This window comes from Sminthopsis crassicaudata, chromosome 5, assembly GCF_048593235.1.
Source record: "Sminthopsis crassicaudata isolate SCR6 chromosome 5, ASM4859323v1, whole genome shotgun sequence".
NCBI lineage: Eukaryota > Metazoa > Chordata > Mammalia > Dasyuromorphia > Dasyuridae > Sminthopsis > Sminthopsis crassicaudata.
The window spans coordinates 8,056,942-8,072,507 of record NC_133621.1 but is presented as its reverse complement, the minus strand read 5'-3'; the positions used below and the strand labels follow the sequence as shown (position 1 = coordinate 8,072,507).

Genomic DNA, 15,566 nt, shown 5'->3' with positions numbered 1-15,566 from the left:
TTGATTGATGACTATAAAGGGTCTCACCCAACTTCTTCCTAGGAATTGGAAATGCAGTGAGAAGAAAGTCACAGTTCTCTCTGTTCCTCTTTAGATGGACACTTTTGTAAACCCGCTTCGCAATTCTATGAGGAATGTTTCCAATGCAGTTAAATCTCTTCCCGATAGCTTGGCAGAGGGCATGACAAAAATGTCAGACAACATGGGCAAAATGTCAGAGAGATTAGGACAAGACATAAAACAATCATTTTTCAAGGTAAGAGGACTTTTTTGGACAGTGTTTCTAAAAGTTGACTGTTCTCAAATCATCATTTTTGGATAACCTTCATGGTATTTCATTTTCTCTCCATTGAAATCCATACGTGGAATAAAGCATGTTAAAATAAGGAAGCTAAAGAGAATTGATTATACTTTATGTAATAGTGAATCAATGAAAATCAATGATTTACTCTTTAATTTCTTCCACGAAAATAGAACACATATTAATACATTTTTAAAATTCAGATCTGCTCCTTCATGGTAGAAGATTCCTCATAAGGACTTAAATTACTGTATCAGGAAGCTATTTATAAATGGAAAAATTCACTGCTTCAGTCTATTGTGCTATTAAATTGTTCCACTTTTTGTCTTATTTGAATAATAATTAAGTCCTGTTATGACAGTTATGTCCTAATCTTCATTCAGATAATATTAATCCCACTAAATTCTCATATTTGAGGCTGCAGTCTGACTGGCATTTGCCAAAAGAACCTTTGTCTACACCAGCCTTGCATTTCTGCATTATCACTATAAATGTATTTCAGTTTGTCAGTCTTGTAAAACTCTCCTGAAACTTCTCCTCGAAGCTCTGACCTGTAGCATACTTGGGTTTACGCTTTTATCTCCCGCATTAGGTCCTGTCCATCTTGAAGACAGTAGATTCTCTTGTGTCTACAAGAAGGTGCTTAATAAGTATTTGTAGAATTGACTACTCCTCCCTGAGGCCTTCTTTGTTCTTTGTCCTTTTTTTCCTTGACAGTCTCACCTGTTCTTCTGGATTCATTTACTACTCCTTTGCACCTAAGCTCTACACACAGACCTGTCTCTAATCTCCAGTCCTGAATCATTAATAATCATTAATAGATTCCTATTAGGCTGCCTCCATTTTTTTCCCCTCCTCCAGTCCGTTCTCGCTAAGGCTGACATTGTCTCTCAGAGTTTGGCCTGGACCTTGTGCAGAAACAGTGATGCTACAGCCTGCTTCCTGGTTTTTCCTGACTAGAAAACTGACCCATCTCTCGCTGTACCACAGCTACCTTCCAATGGTCATTTAACTCAGGAGTTTTAAAAATATACTTAATGATTCAAATTATTATCAAAATTTTATTGTAACTTGGGTTTTAAAACTGTCTGGAAACTCAACTTCTCATCAATAATCTGGTGATTTTGTTCTGGTTATGTGTTGGCAGTAGGAATTTTTTTTAAAGTGACCTATTTGATGGGTATTTGTTTTTGTAATGTTCTTTTTGTAAGCTGGGCCCATGGTATACAAGAAGAAATTCAATTCTATCCAGATATTTTCTAATTCTTTGTTGGTTTTATATTATGTTCTTTCTTCCTGATTTTTTTTGGTCTTCTTTATGTATACTCTTTTTTTTTCTTCTTAATGTTCTCCTTAGGTGCCTCCTTTAATTCAGAAGACAGATTCTGATCCTGAACATTGCCGTGTCTCTGCCCAGCTCGATGACAATGTAAGTGATTTCTTCCTTCCAGTGTTTTGTAGTTAATGACTTGAAAAGTAATTAGCAAATACATTGAACATGAATTTTGCTGTCTTTATTCTTACAATTAAATGTCTCTTTTCTCATAAATTATTTTAATGATAAATAATATTAACCTTTAAAAGGCAGTCAAGAAGTCTTATTAAGCACCTACTATTTGCTAAGCATAGGAATGTAGAGAAAGGCAAGAAGTGTTCATGTGAAGCTCCCAATGTCGTGGGAGAGACAGCGTGTTGATAGCTGGGCTTTTGCAGTGAGGCTGTGGTGACTGCAAGGATGGGCCTGTGTAAATGATTTATTAGAACAGAGCAGAGCCTTCTTGGCCCAAGTGGCACAGAAAAGTTAGTGCTTCCGGGAACCAGCAGGTAAGGCGGAGATCTGAAGTTTCGTGTCAAAAAAAAGAACGACAGAAGCTTCTGAGCGAGGCACCAAAACCCCTCAGCCTCCGTCGTCTCAGGAATCCTCCTAGATTGTCGCACTGAAGTCGGGAAGAGAGGCCTGAAACCTTTGTTCCTGGTGGCGAGCATAAAATCTAAAGTTATTGGGGGTGGACCCAGTGAGGACCCCTCACACCCTCCATTGTCACAACCATATTTCAAAGCTCAAGGTGCAACTGCACCTTGGGAAAAGCCTTTTTCTGTGAAATTCCTCATTTAGTTTCTACTTTCTGAAACTTTGACCGAACTGTAAAAATTTGAAAATTTTTATACTACAAGATAATCTTACCAGACTAATTTTGGATGATCATATTTGCAACATATTAAGCTTATTTTAGGTATGTCTGGTCAGATTATGCCCCAGACTCCCAGGATTGCTGAGCTTCTTTGCTCTCGAAAAGGAATTTATTCCCTTGACTTTGCAGCATGAAGTCAGGGCCTGTGTCCATTTGGCTGGTGCGGTAGTTTTAGTGCTCTTAAAAGACTATTGAACACATAACCATTCCTGAACATCTTCGTTTCGTGGTCAGAAATCACTTCACTTTGTGAATTTTCTTATTATGGTAGATTTATGGAAGTCATCAAAAAATATAAAAATTTTTATAATTTTCAATTTATAACATAATGTTACTTTCCACTTGGGAGAAGTTAACAATAACAACAAAAGGAATAAGAGTTCTTACACACACACACACACACACACACACACACACACACACACACACACAATTTTTCCAGTTACATGTAAAACAGATTTTTTTACATTTGTTTTTAAAACTTGAGTTCCACATTCTCTCCCTTTCTCCATTCACCACTTCTCCATTGAGAAGGCACACGTGAAGTTATGCAAAACATTTCCATAAAAATCACGTTGTGAAATAAAACATAGATCTCTGTCTCCCCCCCCCCACAAAAAAAAATATTACAGTTCAAGAAAAATGAAGTTAAAAAAGCAAAAGTATGCTTCAGTCTGTATTCTGACAGTCACTTCCTTCTCTAGGTATGTTATATAGTGTTTCCACATTTGCAAAGCACTTTCCGTTGACTTTGGGTGGTCCGCAGTGCAAGTCTCACTGTTCCCTTTTACTGAGGAGGCAGCAAGCTGTGAGGCGAGATGACCTGCTTGTGGGCTTTGTTGCCAACGTCATTGTTGAGTGTTAACCATACTTGAGTCTCCATGCGTGACCCCATGGGACATGGCAGGCCTTGAAGTCTGTCTAAGCTCACGCTCGTTGTTTCCATGACATTTCCTGTCCATCTCATTCCCTGCCATTGCCTTTTCTTTTGGCTTTCAGTCTTCCCCAACATCAGGGTCTTTTCCATTGAGTCACAGCTTCTTCTTATGTGTCCAGAAGATTTAAGCTTCAGGTTCAGTATTTGTCCTCCCATGTGAATTACCTGAATTAATTTTTTTTAAGCATTGACTTTTTGGAATTGCTGCCCAAGGGGCTCTCAGAAGCCTTCTGCAGCCGCACGTGGCTGAACTCTCGATCCTGTGGTCCTCGGCTTTCCTCGGAGCCCAGCTCTTGGACACAGCTGCAGTGTCGCTTTTCTGCGGCTCTCCTTGTTGGGAGCTGCAGGTACCGTCTGCGGTGTTCTCGGGAACCCCGATCACGAAGTCTGACGCGGCCCAGGGCCCCTGGAGCTTTCTGGTCCCAGTGACCAGTGAGCGCTTTCTGTGTCTTCTTTCACCAGGTGGATGATAACATTCCTCTCCGAGTCATGCTGCTCCTCATGGACGAAGTCTTTGATTTAAAGGAGAGGAATCAGTGGCTCCGAAGGAACATCAAGAACCTGCTTCAGCAGCTCATCAGAGCCACCTACGGAGACACCATCAACAGGTACGGAAGTTCTCCGGGCAAGGTCCGGGGCTGATGGTTCAGAACTCGCTCCCTGGGACATTCCCCCGTTTTTCTTCTGCTGCTTGATGTCTTTCCAGACATGTCCTTGCTCATTTCGATTTCTTTAATTTCAGGAAAATAGTTGACCATGTTGATTGGATGACTTCCCCTGAGCAAGTGGCTGACTCAGTGAAACGTTTCAGGTACTGTTAAAAGTGCAGCGCGGCTGTCAGTGCGGTTTTATGGCGTGCCGGATGCTCTCCCTCAGAACTGCCTGTGAATTGGGGGCTCAAGCTGTGATCTTCCCCATTTTGCAGAGGGGGAGAAATAGTGGTTTGCCCGTGGTCACTCAATTAGTGAGTGTCAGAACCGGGACCTCCATCTGCCCCTCCACGCTGAGCCCACTTCCCTCTCGGAGGATGCCTTTTCTTGAGCTTTGCTCTGCAAAGGAACAGCAGTTTGGGGGGCTGGGTGGTTTGGGGCTTGGGGCAGCAGAGGGGAGCGACTATCATTTCAGTTTCATGAGCTGACTTCCGGTGCTTTTCTGTCCCAAGTCCTGGCATTGGTTTTCATTGGTCACAATGAGACTTAGCACTGGGGCGTTCACTTCTGCTGAGTGTGCTCCCCTCAAGCCCTCATAGGAAGAATGCACAGATTGCCACTTACACCGGCCAAATGAATTCGGAATCCCGGGGGGTCACGGGGGTCTTGGCTTCTTTTGCTCATTCACAGTTATGGAAAGGAGGCCTAGTTGCTTTGAATGTGGATCTGTGGCTGTATATTAAATTTATTGCAACTTTCAAAGCTTCAGATACTCCCAAGCCCCAACAAGGAAGGGCCAGAGAGTCCCCCAGGAAGGAAGGGCCAGAGAACCCCCCAGGGTCATCTTCTGGAAGCAAACCTGAGGGTGGGGCTTAAAGTCAAAGGCTTGGCTTCCAGTCCTCAGCCCTGCCCCTGCTCTGGAGCCTTGTGACTCTTGTCCAGGTTGATTGATTCACCACAATTACAAACCATGGGAATGAATACATAATTCCTAACTCCTGGAATTCTCAGTTTGAAGTACACAAGGAAACACAAAGGCAGAAGTACCATCTACCTGATCATTTTTATTTATTTTTTTTTTTTTCCTGAGGCAATTGGAGTTAAGTGACTTGCCCAGGGTCACACAGCCAGGACATGTTAAGGTATGAAGTCAGATTTGAACTCGGGTCCTCCTGACTCCAAGGCTGGTGCTCTATTCACTGCGCCACCTAGCTGCCCCCAGCTTAATCATTTTTAAAAGTGTGCTGAGAAGTCCCATCCACTACAAAGGTGAAACTCAATGCACTATTGTAAAAATTTCCAAATTAGAAACATAAAACTTCTATGGTTGTTACATAACAACAGATTATTTCCATTACAGTTTCTATTAAGAAAAAAATCACAGGGAAAACTTCCAATGACTCTTCTAGAACCTCTTAGAGCCACTGATTGGGAGCTAAAATCAACACTCAGAAGCTACTAGTAATTTCAGTCTTTTGAATTAAAATCCCACGTGAGCGATAAAGCATTATTTGAAAGGCAGCTCGGCAGCTCGGCTGGTTTCAGGGGACAAAGGGCTGGCTGGGTGAGCGGCCTCAGGGCTGATTCGTGGCTGTTTGCTTGGCAAACACTTCTAGGTCAATGGACCTTTTCGAGGTGCTCCTTTCTTTATCTTAAGGAGTTGGGAAGGAATTCCTCTGCTCTTACTCCCCCTCCAGGCCGGTGCCGAGGGCAGACTGAGGTCCAAGTGTTGCCCCAGTGGTGCCTCCAGACTTTCCATGTGACTCGTATATCCAAGGTTTCCTGCCCCCACCCCCCATGTTTGCTGCCACCTGGGCTCCCAGCCCCTTCCCCAAGCCCGGTGGGAGTCCAGAGAACATTGAAATGTGTGCAAATGGCAACAGATTTTCTTCTCCTGTGGGTATTTGTATCTTTAAGGCGACTTAGAGTAATTTGGGGAACTCTTTTCTTAGATAATTTTTGGTGGCCCTTCTTTTTGAGCAGGGATTCCTTCTGGCCCAACGGCATCTTAGCAGAGACCGTGCCCAACAGGGACAAGGCCATCAGGATGAGAACCAGGGTCGCCGGGAAAACCAAGCTGCTCGAGATAATGCCTGGTGAGCTTCCAGCCGCGGGGGCTTCAGGAGGACCCCTGGGCGGGGGCAGGCTTCTGTCTGGGTGCCCCTAGGCTGTTTTTGGGGGGCACAAGTGCCAGATCCCCAGGATGGGCCGGGAGCTCTATCTTTGAAGGAGGCTGCTGAAAGCCTGGTGTTCCTGTGCCTGCTTGGGAGAGGCCTCCCCTGTAGGAGAGCACTTCTCCTCCTTCTAAGTCCTTTCACTCAGAAACCTGTTGTGGCTTCCATGCCAGCGCCCAGGAGCCCAGGGCCAGGCCTCTGGGTACCTCCAGAACCAGAGGGGCTGCTTGTGCTCCCCTCCCCCTTAGCCTCAGCCCCATCCCCTCTCCTTCTTTTTGGGCCTCTGGGGGAGACTGTCCTGTGCCCCAAGCCTCAGAGCCTCCGGCCTGGGCCCCATGGGTTCTGCCCGAAGGGCGGCGGTGTCCCCACGAGGCTCCTGGGGAGTGGTTCCAAGCACAGAGCCATGTCTCAGCTGCGAGAGCTGACCCTTGTCTCTCATGCAGATGAGCTAAAGCACATCATCGGGGCCGAGACGACCCGGAAGGGCATCCTGCGTGTTTTCGAGATGTTCCAGCACACCCAGCTGAACAAGAGGATGGTCTACGTGTTTCTGGAGGGCTTCCTAGAGACCTTGTTCCCTCAGTATAAGTTCCACGATCTTTTCAACAAGCTGCACTCGCGCTCCCGGCAGATGCGGAAATACAAGCAGAGACTGCAGACGGCGCCGCCGGCCCCCCTGCAGAAGAGGTGACCCCGCGACGCCGCCAGGGTTTGCTTGTCTGGGATAGGCTCTGGGCGGGGCCTCCGGGGCTCAGCTCCGCTCTCGTAGTGTCCCCCGTTAGCCCATTAGCGCATCCACGAGAGCCGGGCTCCTGCCCCCCTTCACCCCGGGACGGCCGCCGGCCTCGGCGAGCGCGGGCGCCTCAGCCCCCCTCCTTTCTGACTGAGGAAGCCTCGTCCGGCCGCGGGTGCCAGAGAGTAGGTGGGGGGCTCGCCGTGAGGCCCCGGGAGACTGCGAGGGGCGGCTGGGGGGGGCGGGCGCTCTGTTTTGCGTCAGGATGCTGAGGTCGAGGCCGCCATTCCTGTGAGGGAGGCGCCGCTCCACAGAGGTGCTTTGGACCAGCCGTCCCTAGAAAGCCATGTCACCGACCCAACGCTCCCCAAAGCACGGACTGACGGTTAAGAAATTTGGTTCTTTCACCCTCGTTCATATCCTTGTGATGTAAAGAAATAAAACTGGGTACCATTAGAATTCGGTTGTATTTGTTCTTCAGTGGAGTAAAGAGTGTCCCGTTTGTGTCCACGACGAGCTCTGGGCCTCCTTAGCTCTGGCGGCCCCCGCCCGGTGCCCAAGTCCTACTTGGGACGGAGAAGGAAGCAGACTGAGACCCCGACGCTGGCCAGGGCCGCCTGCCCCCGGGGCTGGTCGGGAGTTTGGCCTCTGAAAATGGAACCGTGAAAACCCTCACTCGGCAAAAAGAGTCGTCCTCTTCTCATTTCGACTGATTTGACCTCCACTCACCGTAGTCAGAGCGCTAGGGTTGCTACTCACCAAAAAAAAAGATTTTTAAGGAACGTCATTCATCGTATGCAAATATCCAAATTCCTGAATCCGCCCCAGTGTACATAGATGAAAATAAAGAATGGAAACACAACTACGATATTTTTTTAACTATTTTTTTTATTTTTTGGCGTAATGTAAAGTTTCAAAGACCCTACAAAAATCCCTCGGTCTATCCCTTTAATTCCCTGAAATCGTTCTCTACTATGAAGCAAATGTGTCCTTTCACTCTTTGGGGGCCTCTGAATATTTCAGAGTTTTCTTACGTTCCATTTTCTCCCGAGAGATCCTTCATCTGCCACGAGGGCTGCTCCTGCACAAATGTCCATATTCCCGTTAACTGAGGGGGGGAGGGGAGAGTTGTTTTTATGTCTTTCTTTTAAAAAATATTTAACACTACGAGCTTAAAAGCATGAAGCTACTTACCAGATCACTGAGCCAAGATCCTGGCGGGGATTGAGCCCCCAGGTGACAGCAATATATATGTATGTATGTATGTATATAGAAATATATATATATGTATGTGTATATCTCCAGCTAAGAGAAAGGGTCTAGGTGTCCCGGGCCCACCCCGTTATTTGAGAGCTTTAAGGGTGAGAAAACACCCCGTGTTGATTTTGTCGTTTTCTCTCTTGGAATCTACTTTAAGCCTATTAACACAATGAAGCCTTTCTTTAAATATCTGTCCTAACGATCATGTTTATGGCCGATGTCATCGTGCATAGTTGCAGTGTAGGGGAACTCAGCACATGTTGCACATCTTCAAAACGGACAGCGAAATCCCGAGTCCTTGGAGGAGGAGGTTATTTCTTCCTGATCTCAATGGGTTTCCTCCCTAGGCTCTAAAATAATGAGTCGTGAAATGTGTTCATCCGTAGGAAAGAGTAACTTGGCCACTAGAAAAATGACTTTCACGCCCCCTGCTCCCTGTTGTCAATGTGACTGTTTTGAAAAATGTAACGGTGAATTTAGTTCTGTGCAAGTGAAAGACTTCACAGTAGCCAAGTACGTACCTGCGAAAGATGAACTCTGGCTGGAGAGATACAGGCCAGAAACCCTAGGAAGATGGTGCCCCAAAATACAGCCAGTCAGTATAGAGCCACCCCCGCTCCCCAAAGAGAAGCCGACTTCTAGCTCGCCAAAAGGTTTTTCTGAAAAAATTGTTGGAGTCGCTTTTTATTACAGGATTTATAGATGGTATTTTCAGAGCAAGAATGTTAAATGATAGTCAGTCTAAAGCGGGCTCATCTTCTCTAAAGGGACCTGTGTTCTGGAGTTCACAAAGCATTATGGGTCTCCGGGTATCTCGGTCCTGCTGTGTGTGAACACCTTTAGCCCACAAATCAAGTCCACTGTACCATGTTAATAAAGGCATTGCATTAGTGCATCTAGAAATATATACATATATACATATATATATAAAAGAAGATTTGTGTCTTCTGATATTTAATTTCTTAATATGGTTTTTTAAGTCAGTGGTGCCTTTGGGCTAGAGCTAATCGAAAACAATCTCCTTGAGGTTCTCGATTTGGGTTTCTGTTGTTGCCGTTTTATTACATGATCAAACATAGAGAAAAATCCTCCCTGCCAACTTACGTGTTCTATTACCCCGGGAGAAAAAAGATGTATCATTAAAATCCAGCACTTAGACAGGCGTATTCTAGTATTTGGGTGTTCTGAATAGTTGCTGAAATTATTGTGCCATTGACCAAAAAAAATGCACTTGGTTAGCCTTAATTTTTTCTTTTGAAAGAATATTCAAGTTTTTAAAAAATTTTTCCTTTGGTTTGTTCTCAAGCTTGTGCTGCTGGTGTTCGCTCTGATTCACAGTTCATTTGAAGTGCTGCCAGGATGTGTACCAACTTTCTAGAAAGTTAACTATTTAAATTCCACAATCTCAAATTTAATTTTGTGCAATATTTTCATTTAACGCATGTGAATTTGAATAATTGTAAAATAAATGGATTTTTGATGTTTTGAGACATAGGTTAAACTGTCTTCTTAACCCAACAACTTGCATTCCGTTGTTGCTGCCTCTGTTTATTTAAGGACTTGTTTTAAAAGTCTTGTATGTCATAATCCTTGTAAAATTCTGGGCGTTGATGGATTTCGCTCGGGGGAGGGTGACCCTCGTGTCACGAGGGCAAACTCGACCGGGCGCGTCTTCGGGATGGGGCTGGTAAAGACGCCTTGTGCATATATCACTGTACAGTCAGTGTCAACTGTGTGCCTCATTGTTCTATCAATACTTTCTCCCCTTCAGCAAAGAACAAACTTCACTCAAAATGTCGGTCATTTATTGAACTGGAAAAAAAAAGTAAAAATTTTTTATTTGGGGTTTGCATTATGTTCTGTCCATTAGGAAAGCTGAAAAAAATATTACACTAATAAAGTATTAACAAATTTCTTTTGGTTGGTGTATGTAATAATTGCTTTTGTACTGACCCCTTAAACATCCTGCCTAACGTTATTAATGTTCCTTGAAAACACATGGGGGCAGACTGTGCTGTGAGAATAAGGTTTGGTATGAGGTGAAAGGTCCGGGGAAGCTCTCATGATAATAGTAAAGTAAGATGTTCTGAGTTCTAATATGGTGAATGAACCTTGAGAGCTGTAACCCATAGAAGCAGAGGGCTCTCTCTTTGGGCAGCAGGGGTCCTTAACAATTTTTCTGAGTGTAAAGGGGACCCATTACCCCAGAAGTCTGGGGGCAGACTGTGATGAGTGCAGGAAGGCTCTGCACAAATGCAGACTATCTTTCCAGGCCCTCACCAAGCCTCTTATCTATACAGTGCTATAGTTATCCAGGTCCAGATGGTTTTGGACTCCTGGAATCTGCTCCCACGAGCACCTGTGAACGCTGCTCTGAGCTTGCCCCTGGGCTGGAAGGTGGGAACAGGCAGCAGTCTGAGCCAGAGGATGAGATCTGCTCCTGAGTACGGTTGCATGGGGCAGTGGGGTTCCATTTTCCATCTAACATAGCCTAGTATGGTCATAAAATTTTAAATGAAACAGTTTGTCCATAATAGGAAAGCACAAAAGTTCTCAGCACTTTGCTAAAGAATGTGCCAGAGTGCCATTGTTTGCTGTCACTGTACAGATCAAGTGCCCCGTGGAGCTGTGGGGAAAGGGAGAGGGCAGGGCTGGGGAACGTCCTACAGCCAGGGTGTGCCAGGGGTGAGACTTGGGCCGCTGAAGTTGTCTTCTTGCCCACCAAACCGTACTGCCTCTCCTCGAGGGAATTGTCTCTCCTGGTTACTATTGATCATAATTTAAGGGGGCAGCTAGGTGGCACAGTGGATAGAGCACCAGCCCTGAAGTCAGGAGGACCTGAGACATTTAACACTTCCTAGCTGTGTGACACTGGGCAAGTCACTTAATCCCAATTGCCAGGGGGGGGGGGAGGGGGAAGATCATTAAAAAACAAAAAACAACAACAACAACAAAAAAAAGTCTTTATTTGTGAAATCAAGAAGCTGGTTTCATAGGCTGAGGGGGAGGGAGATGGCCGTTCTAACTAAAGACATAGGGATGGCGAGAGCAGACAGTCCACTTTGCTTAGAACATGGCAAACCAAAAAGGGAGCAAGAAATAAGCTTGGGAAAGTGGGCTGGGACTGGGTGGTGGAAAACCTTGCAAGGACTTTTCTCCTGTGGGCAATGGGGAGCTACCAAGCTTTGGGAAGATGGTCTGAAAGCTGTGTGGAGGACAGACTGGACAGGAAGGAGGGAGTTACTGTGGTGGTCTGGGGGCTTGAGTCGGCCCAGGAGCTTCTAAGCAGATGCGTTTCTCTGTGGCCCAATGTGGGAACCATTTGCCATTGTCTCTAGAAACTACTTATGTCTCCTTTGTGTCACCGATGAATTTCTGCCAAATTCCTGTGTTAACATCAGCTTTCATTGTTTCAAAACATGTCTTTCTCTCCTAGTCTGTTACTTTGTTAATGCCTTAGCCCCTCCATTAAAGCAGATTCTCTTCCAGATACTTTGTTAATGCCTTAGCCCTCCATTAATGCAGTTTCTCTTCTAGATACTTTGTTAATGTCTTAGTCCTTTCTTTAATACAGTTTCTCTTCTACATTGTTACTTTATTAATGCCTTGGCCCCCTCCATTAATGCAGTTTCTTTTCTACATTGTTACTTTATTAATGCCTTAGCCCCTCCATTAAAGCAGATTCTCTTCCAGATACTTTGTTAATGCCTTAGCCCTCCATTAATGCAGTTTCTTTTCTACAATCTGTTACTTTATTAGTGCCTTAGCCCCTCCATTAATGCAGTTTCTCTTCTAGATACTTTGTTAATGTCTTAGTCCTTTCTTTAATGCAGTTTTCTCTTCTACATTCTGTTACTTTATTAATACCTTAGGCCCTCCATTAAAGCAGATTCTCTTCTAGAGTCTGTCACTTTGTTAATGCCTTTGCCCCTCCATCAATACAGATAGCAAAGACCTCCCCTGGGGACGGTTACTGCCCATCCCCTTCTGCCTTCCACACTTCCAGAGGTTGTGACTTCAGGGCCTCAAGTCCCTATTCAGAAATGAAGGTCTCATTCCAGAGGCTTCGTCCTGCTCTAGATCTGGGGCCCAGTGCACCCCAAAACCTCTCTTCACAAGCTCCAACTGTGTAGTCCCCCTTTGTCTCCTAAGCGAGTTAGTTAAGCACAGGGAGCTCTGCCCAGCTACGGGCTTTTTTTGGTAGAAGTCAGTCCCCTGTGGAAGCCCAGAGGTCCCAGATGTTTGCCCTAGCCGCTCTCGTTGGTCATAAAGCCAGGCTGGCAAGTTGGAGTCCAAAAGTGTTACCTCATTTCCTTGCTGACTCTTGACCTTCTGCCTTTGTAGTAACTAACATCTCAGTTGAGTTAGCCTTCTGGAAGCATTGCCCTTGGGATTTTGCAAAGCTAAGACACTTTCTAGAGACATAGATGTAGCAGGCTGCTTCATATGTGCAGGGGAGTAGAGGCAGAACATCCAAATTTGAATCCCACCTTGGAAGCTCGCTTCCTGTGTGACCACAAGCAGGGCTCTCTGGGCTTGGGTTTGGTCATCTATTAAAAAAAAAAAAAAAAAAGGTTTCAGACAAAGTGGCCACAGAGGTCTCTCCCATCTGGGGACCTGAGCTGGGCCTTTTCCCTTCAGGGGCACAGGAAGGTGACTTCTAAGTGTTTGGGTGGAATCTATGGTAGGAATTTCTGGCAGAAAATCTTGCTAATGCACAGAACTGATCCCCATTAATCTCAAACACATTTTCCTTATAGAATAATTCCCAAATTCCTTGGAAGAAAAGAACTTCAATTATAAAATAAATTAAAATTTAAAAAGAAAGAAAAATGTCATCAAGTGGTCTGTCTGGATTAGGGCTTTTTTTTTTTTTTTTTTTTGCTATCTTTTCCTCACCATTTGCACTAAAGGGCTCCAAATAAATGGAGTTGGCTGTCCCTGGGTGCAGATGAGAATGGTTATGTCCATTTTTCTGAACCCTAAAAACTGGGCAGAGATACTCAAAACCACCAGGAACTCACTTGAAAGTCTGGACTTACTGTTTTTGTCATTTTTCAGTTATGTCCAACTCTTCATGGCCCCATTTGGGGCTTGTCAGAGACACTGGAGCCGTTTGCCATCTTTTTTGTATGACATCTCTCTAAAGAATTTGGTCTAGATATGGCCAGTAGGGCCACTGGGTGAGGGATGCTCTATTTCCCATCTTCCCATAACACTTTCAAGGAAAGCCTTTCCCTCATGACTTCCTTGTGAGATAGCACAAGTAGGAATATTCTCATATTCCCGAGGAGGAAATAAGCTTAATCAGTTGCCAAGCATTAATTAAGCACCTACTAGATACCTCTTATAGTAGGTGCTGGGGAACACCGCAATACAAATGAGACCAGTCATGTTCTTAAGGAGCTCCCTTTCTGTGGAGAGGTAGACAAGATAGAAAATTTATAGGAGGAGGCACTCTTGGTTGGGGGGATTAAGAAAGGATTTAGGTAAAAGGATTAGGCAAGAGGAAGAGAGATGACTTCCTCCTCCAAATTATCCCATAAATCCAGGTGAAAACTTTCTCCTGTAGCCCAGTTGAGAACGAGGGAGCTTGAGGAGCCTTTATATTAGGGCACCATATTGTACCTGCTCTTTTCTGGCTCTCTTCTACCCCAGAACCGACCCATTGGACAGCAGAGGATTAGAGATCAGTGTCTAACAGTAACACAGTGGAGGCAAACTTTTCAGTATCCTCTGTTTTGGATAAGTCTAACAGAAAGATAAAATATGTAGAACAAATTGCTGGAGAAGCCAGCAGAAGCATCTGCTGAATCGAACCCTTAAAGAATATATCTTTCTCAGCACCAGAGGGAATGTTTAGAAAGTTGACCACGTATTAGAGCACTGAGACATTGCATTGATCATGTATTAGAGCACTGAGACATTGCAAATGCATCTAAAAATGGGGAAATGTGAGATGTGTACTTTACAAAATATAAGAATCAAATTAGTAATGCAAAAAGAAAAAAGGAAATCAATGTCCACTTAAAAATTAGATGCTGGTCCTCCAAGACAATGCTGTAGCTCTTCCTCCCTTTGTTCCATTTGTGTCCTTCTCTCTTTTTTTTTTTTTTTTTTTTTTGCCCAGATTGTGTTGTCCCTTGGGTAGTTAGCGCTGATCTAGGGTAAAGACTCAATTAGCTGCAGCCATGAAGAGGGATCTGGGAAGCTTTGCTCTGACTCCCACAACTTGACATTCCTGTCAAGGGACTGTGGTTAATTCTGACATTATCCAGCGAGACCTCCAGTGGTAATTAATAGTCTGCATAAATGTCCCAAAGGCTGGACAGCCAGTGGGTTTGGGCTTCCCCAGCTGGAATTCTTGCCTTCTGAGGGCTGCAGGTGGACTCCATCATCACGGGGACTGTTCTCATCATGGCTCTTTTCTTCCACCAGGCCCTACGATGTAGGTCAGCTTCTCCAGAGCATGTTCCCTTGGCACGTTAGCTTTGACACCCAGAATATTTCATTTCTATATCTGGATGTTGCCCGTGATTTTGGGGGTGTTGCTGGAACAAAAATGAACCTTCAGAGGCACTTCCAGAAGCTCTTTTGAAATCAATTAGCACCCACAAGGTTTTGTGTTATTGCTTAATTAACCTTGATGATACAGTCCGCTGCACAAGTTGTTTTTTGGGCTTTTTATTTTTTTGAGCATTTTGGCTTTTGTTTAGAGATATTACTTTTGTTCTTGCATAATTACTATTTGCTGAGTACATATAAGCTGGAAAATTTGGGGGAAAAAAAATTCTGTTCAAGAACGGAGCCTGGGCCCTTTGACCTCAACAGTATTGGGACTTGAGCTCTTCTGTAATCTGGAAAATGGCGAGTAGATAAGTTCTCTGAGAAGTGGAAGCTCTTGGTAGCTCTTAGTGCATTGGTGCCCTACCACCCTACATGGCATAGAGCTGCAGGTATTGCCTCCAAGACTGGAAAAATGGCTCCCCCAGGGGTGAACAAGTACTGATTTCCCCAATAGAATGTGAGCCTGGTTTGTTCTTGTTCTCCTAAACCTGACAGTATTTTTATATTCCTTCAAGCTTGTTCAAAACTATTCAGTTGTAAAAAAATAAACAAATGAACGAACGAATGAATAGATGAATGAATGAATGAATAAATAAATAAATGAAAGCTATTCAGTTGTGTTGGTCTCTACTATCTGTACTAGGAATCAAGAGACAAAGTTGAATATGTTATTACTCTGTGACCTTGAGTACTAGTCATTCTCAGTTTCATTATTTCTAAAGCAAGGTTCTGTTCCTTATTCTGTCTCAAGC

General features: G+C 44.5%; 1 protein-coding gene across 3 annotated transcripts in view; it reads left to right on the top strand.

Moving 5' to 3' along the window:
• Positions 1 to 10,162, top strand: part of SNX13 (sorting nexin 13) — an 85,829-nt gene extending 75,667 nt beyond the window's left edge. For 2 of the 3 annotated variants that reach the window (XM_074269794.1, XM_074269795.1), the window contains exons 21-26: positions 95 to 256; positions 1,659 to 1,730; positions 3,893 to 4,038; positions 4,173 to 4,241; positions 6,064 to 6,176; positions 6,698 to 10,162. In XM_074269794.1, the coding sequence (XP_074125895.1) occupies positions 95 to 256; positions 1,659 to 1,730; positions 3,893 to 4,038; positions 4,173 to 4,241; positions 6,064 to 6,176; positions 6,698 to 6,945 (810 nt within the window). In that variant the 3' untranslated portion in view covers positions 6,946 to 10,162. The remainder of the gene's footprint in view (positions 1 to 94; positions 257 to 1,658; positions 1,731 to 3,892; positions 4,039 to 4,172; positions 4,242 to 6,063; positions 6,177 to 6,697) is intronic. The other variant, XM_074269796.1, reaches the window with a different exon arrangement.
• The last annotated feature ends 5,404 nt before the right edge of the window (positions 10,163 to 15,566 follow it).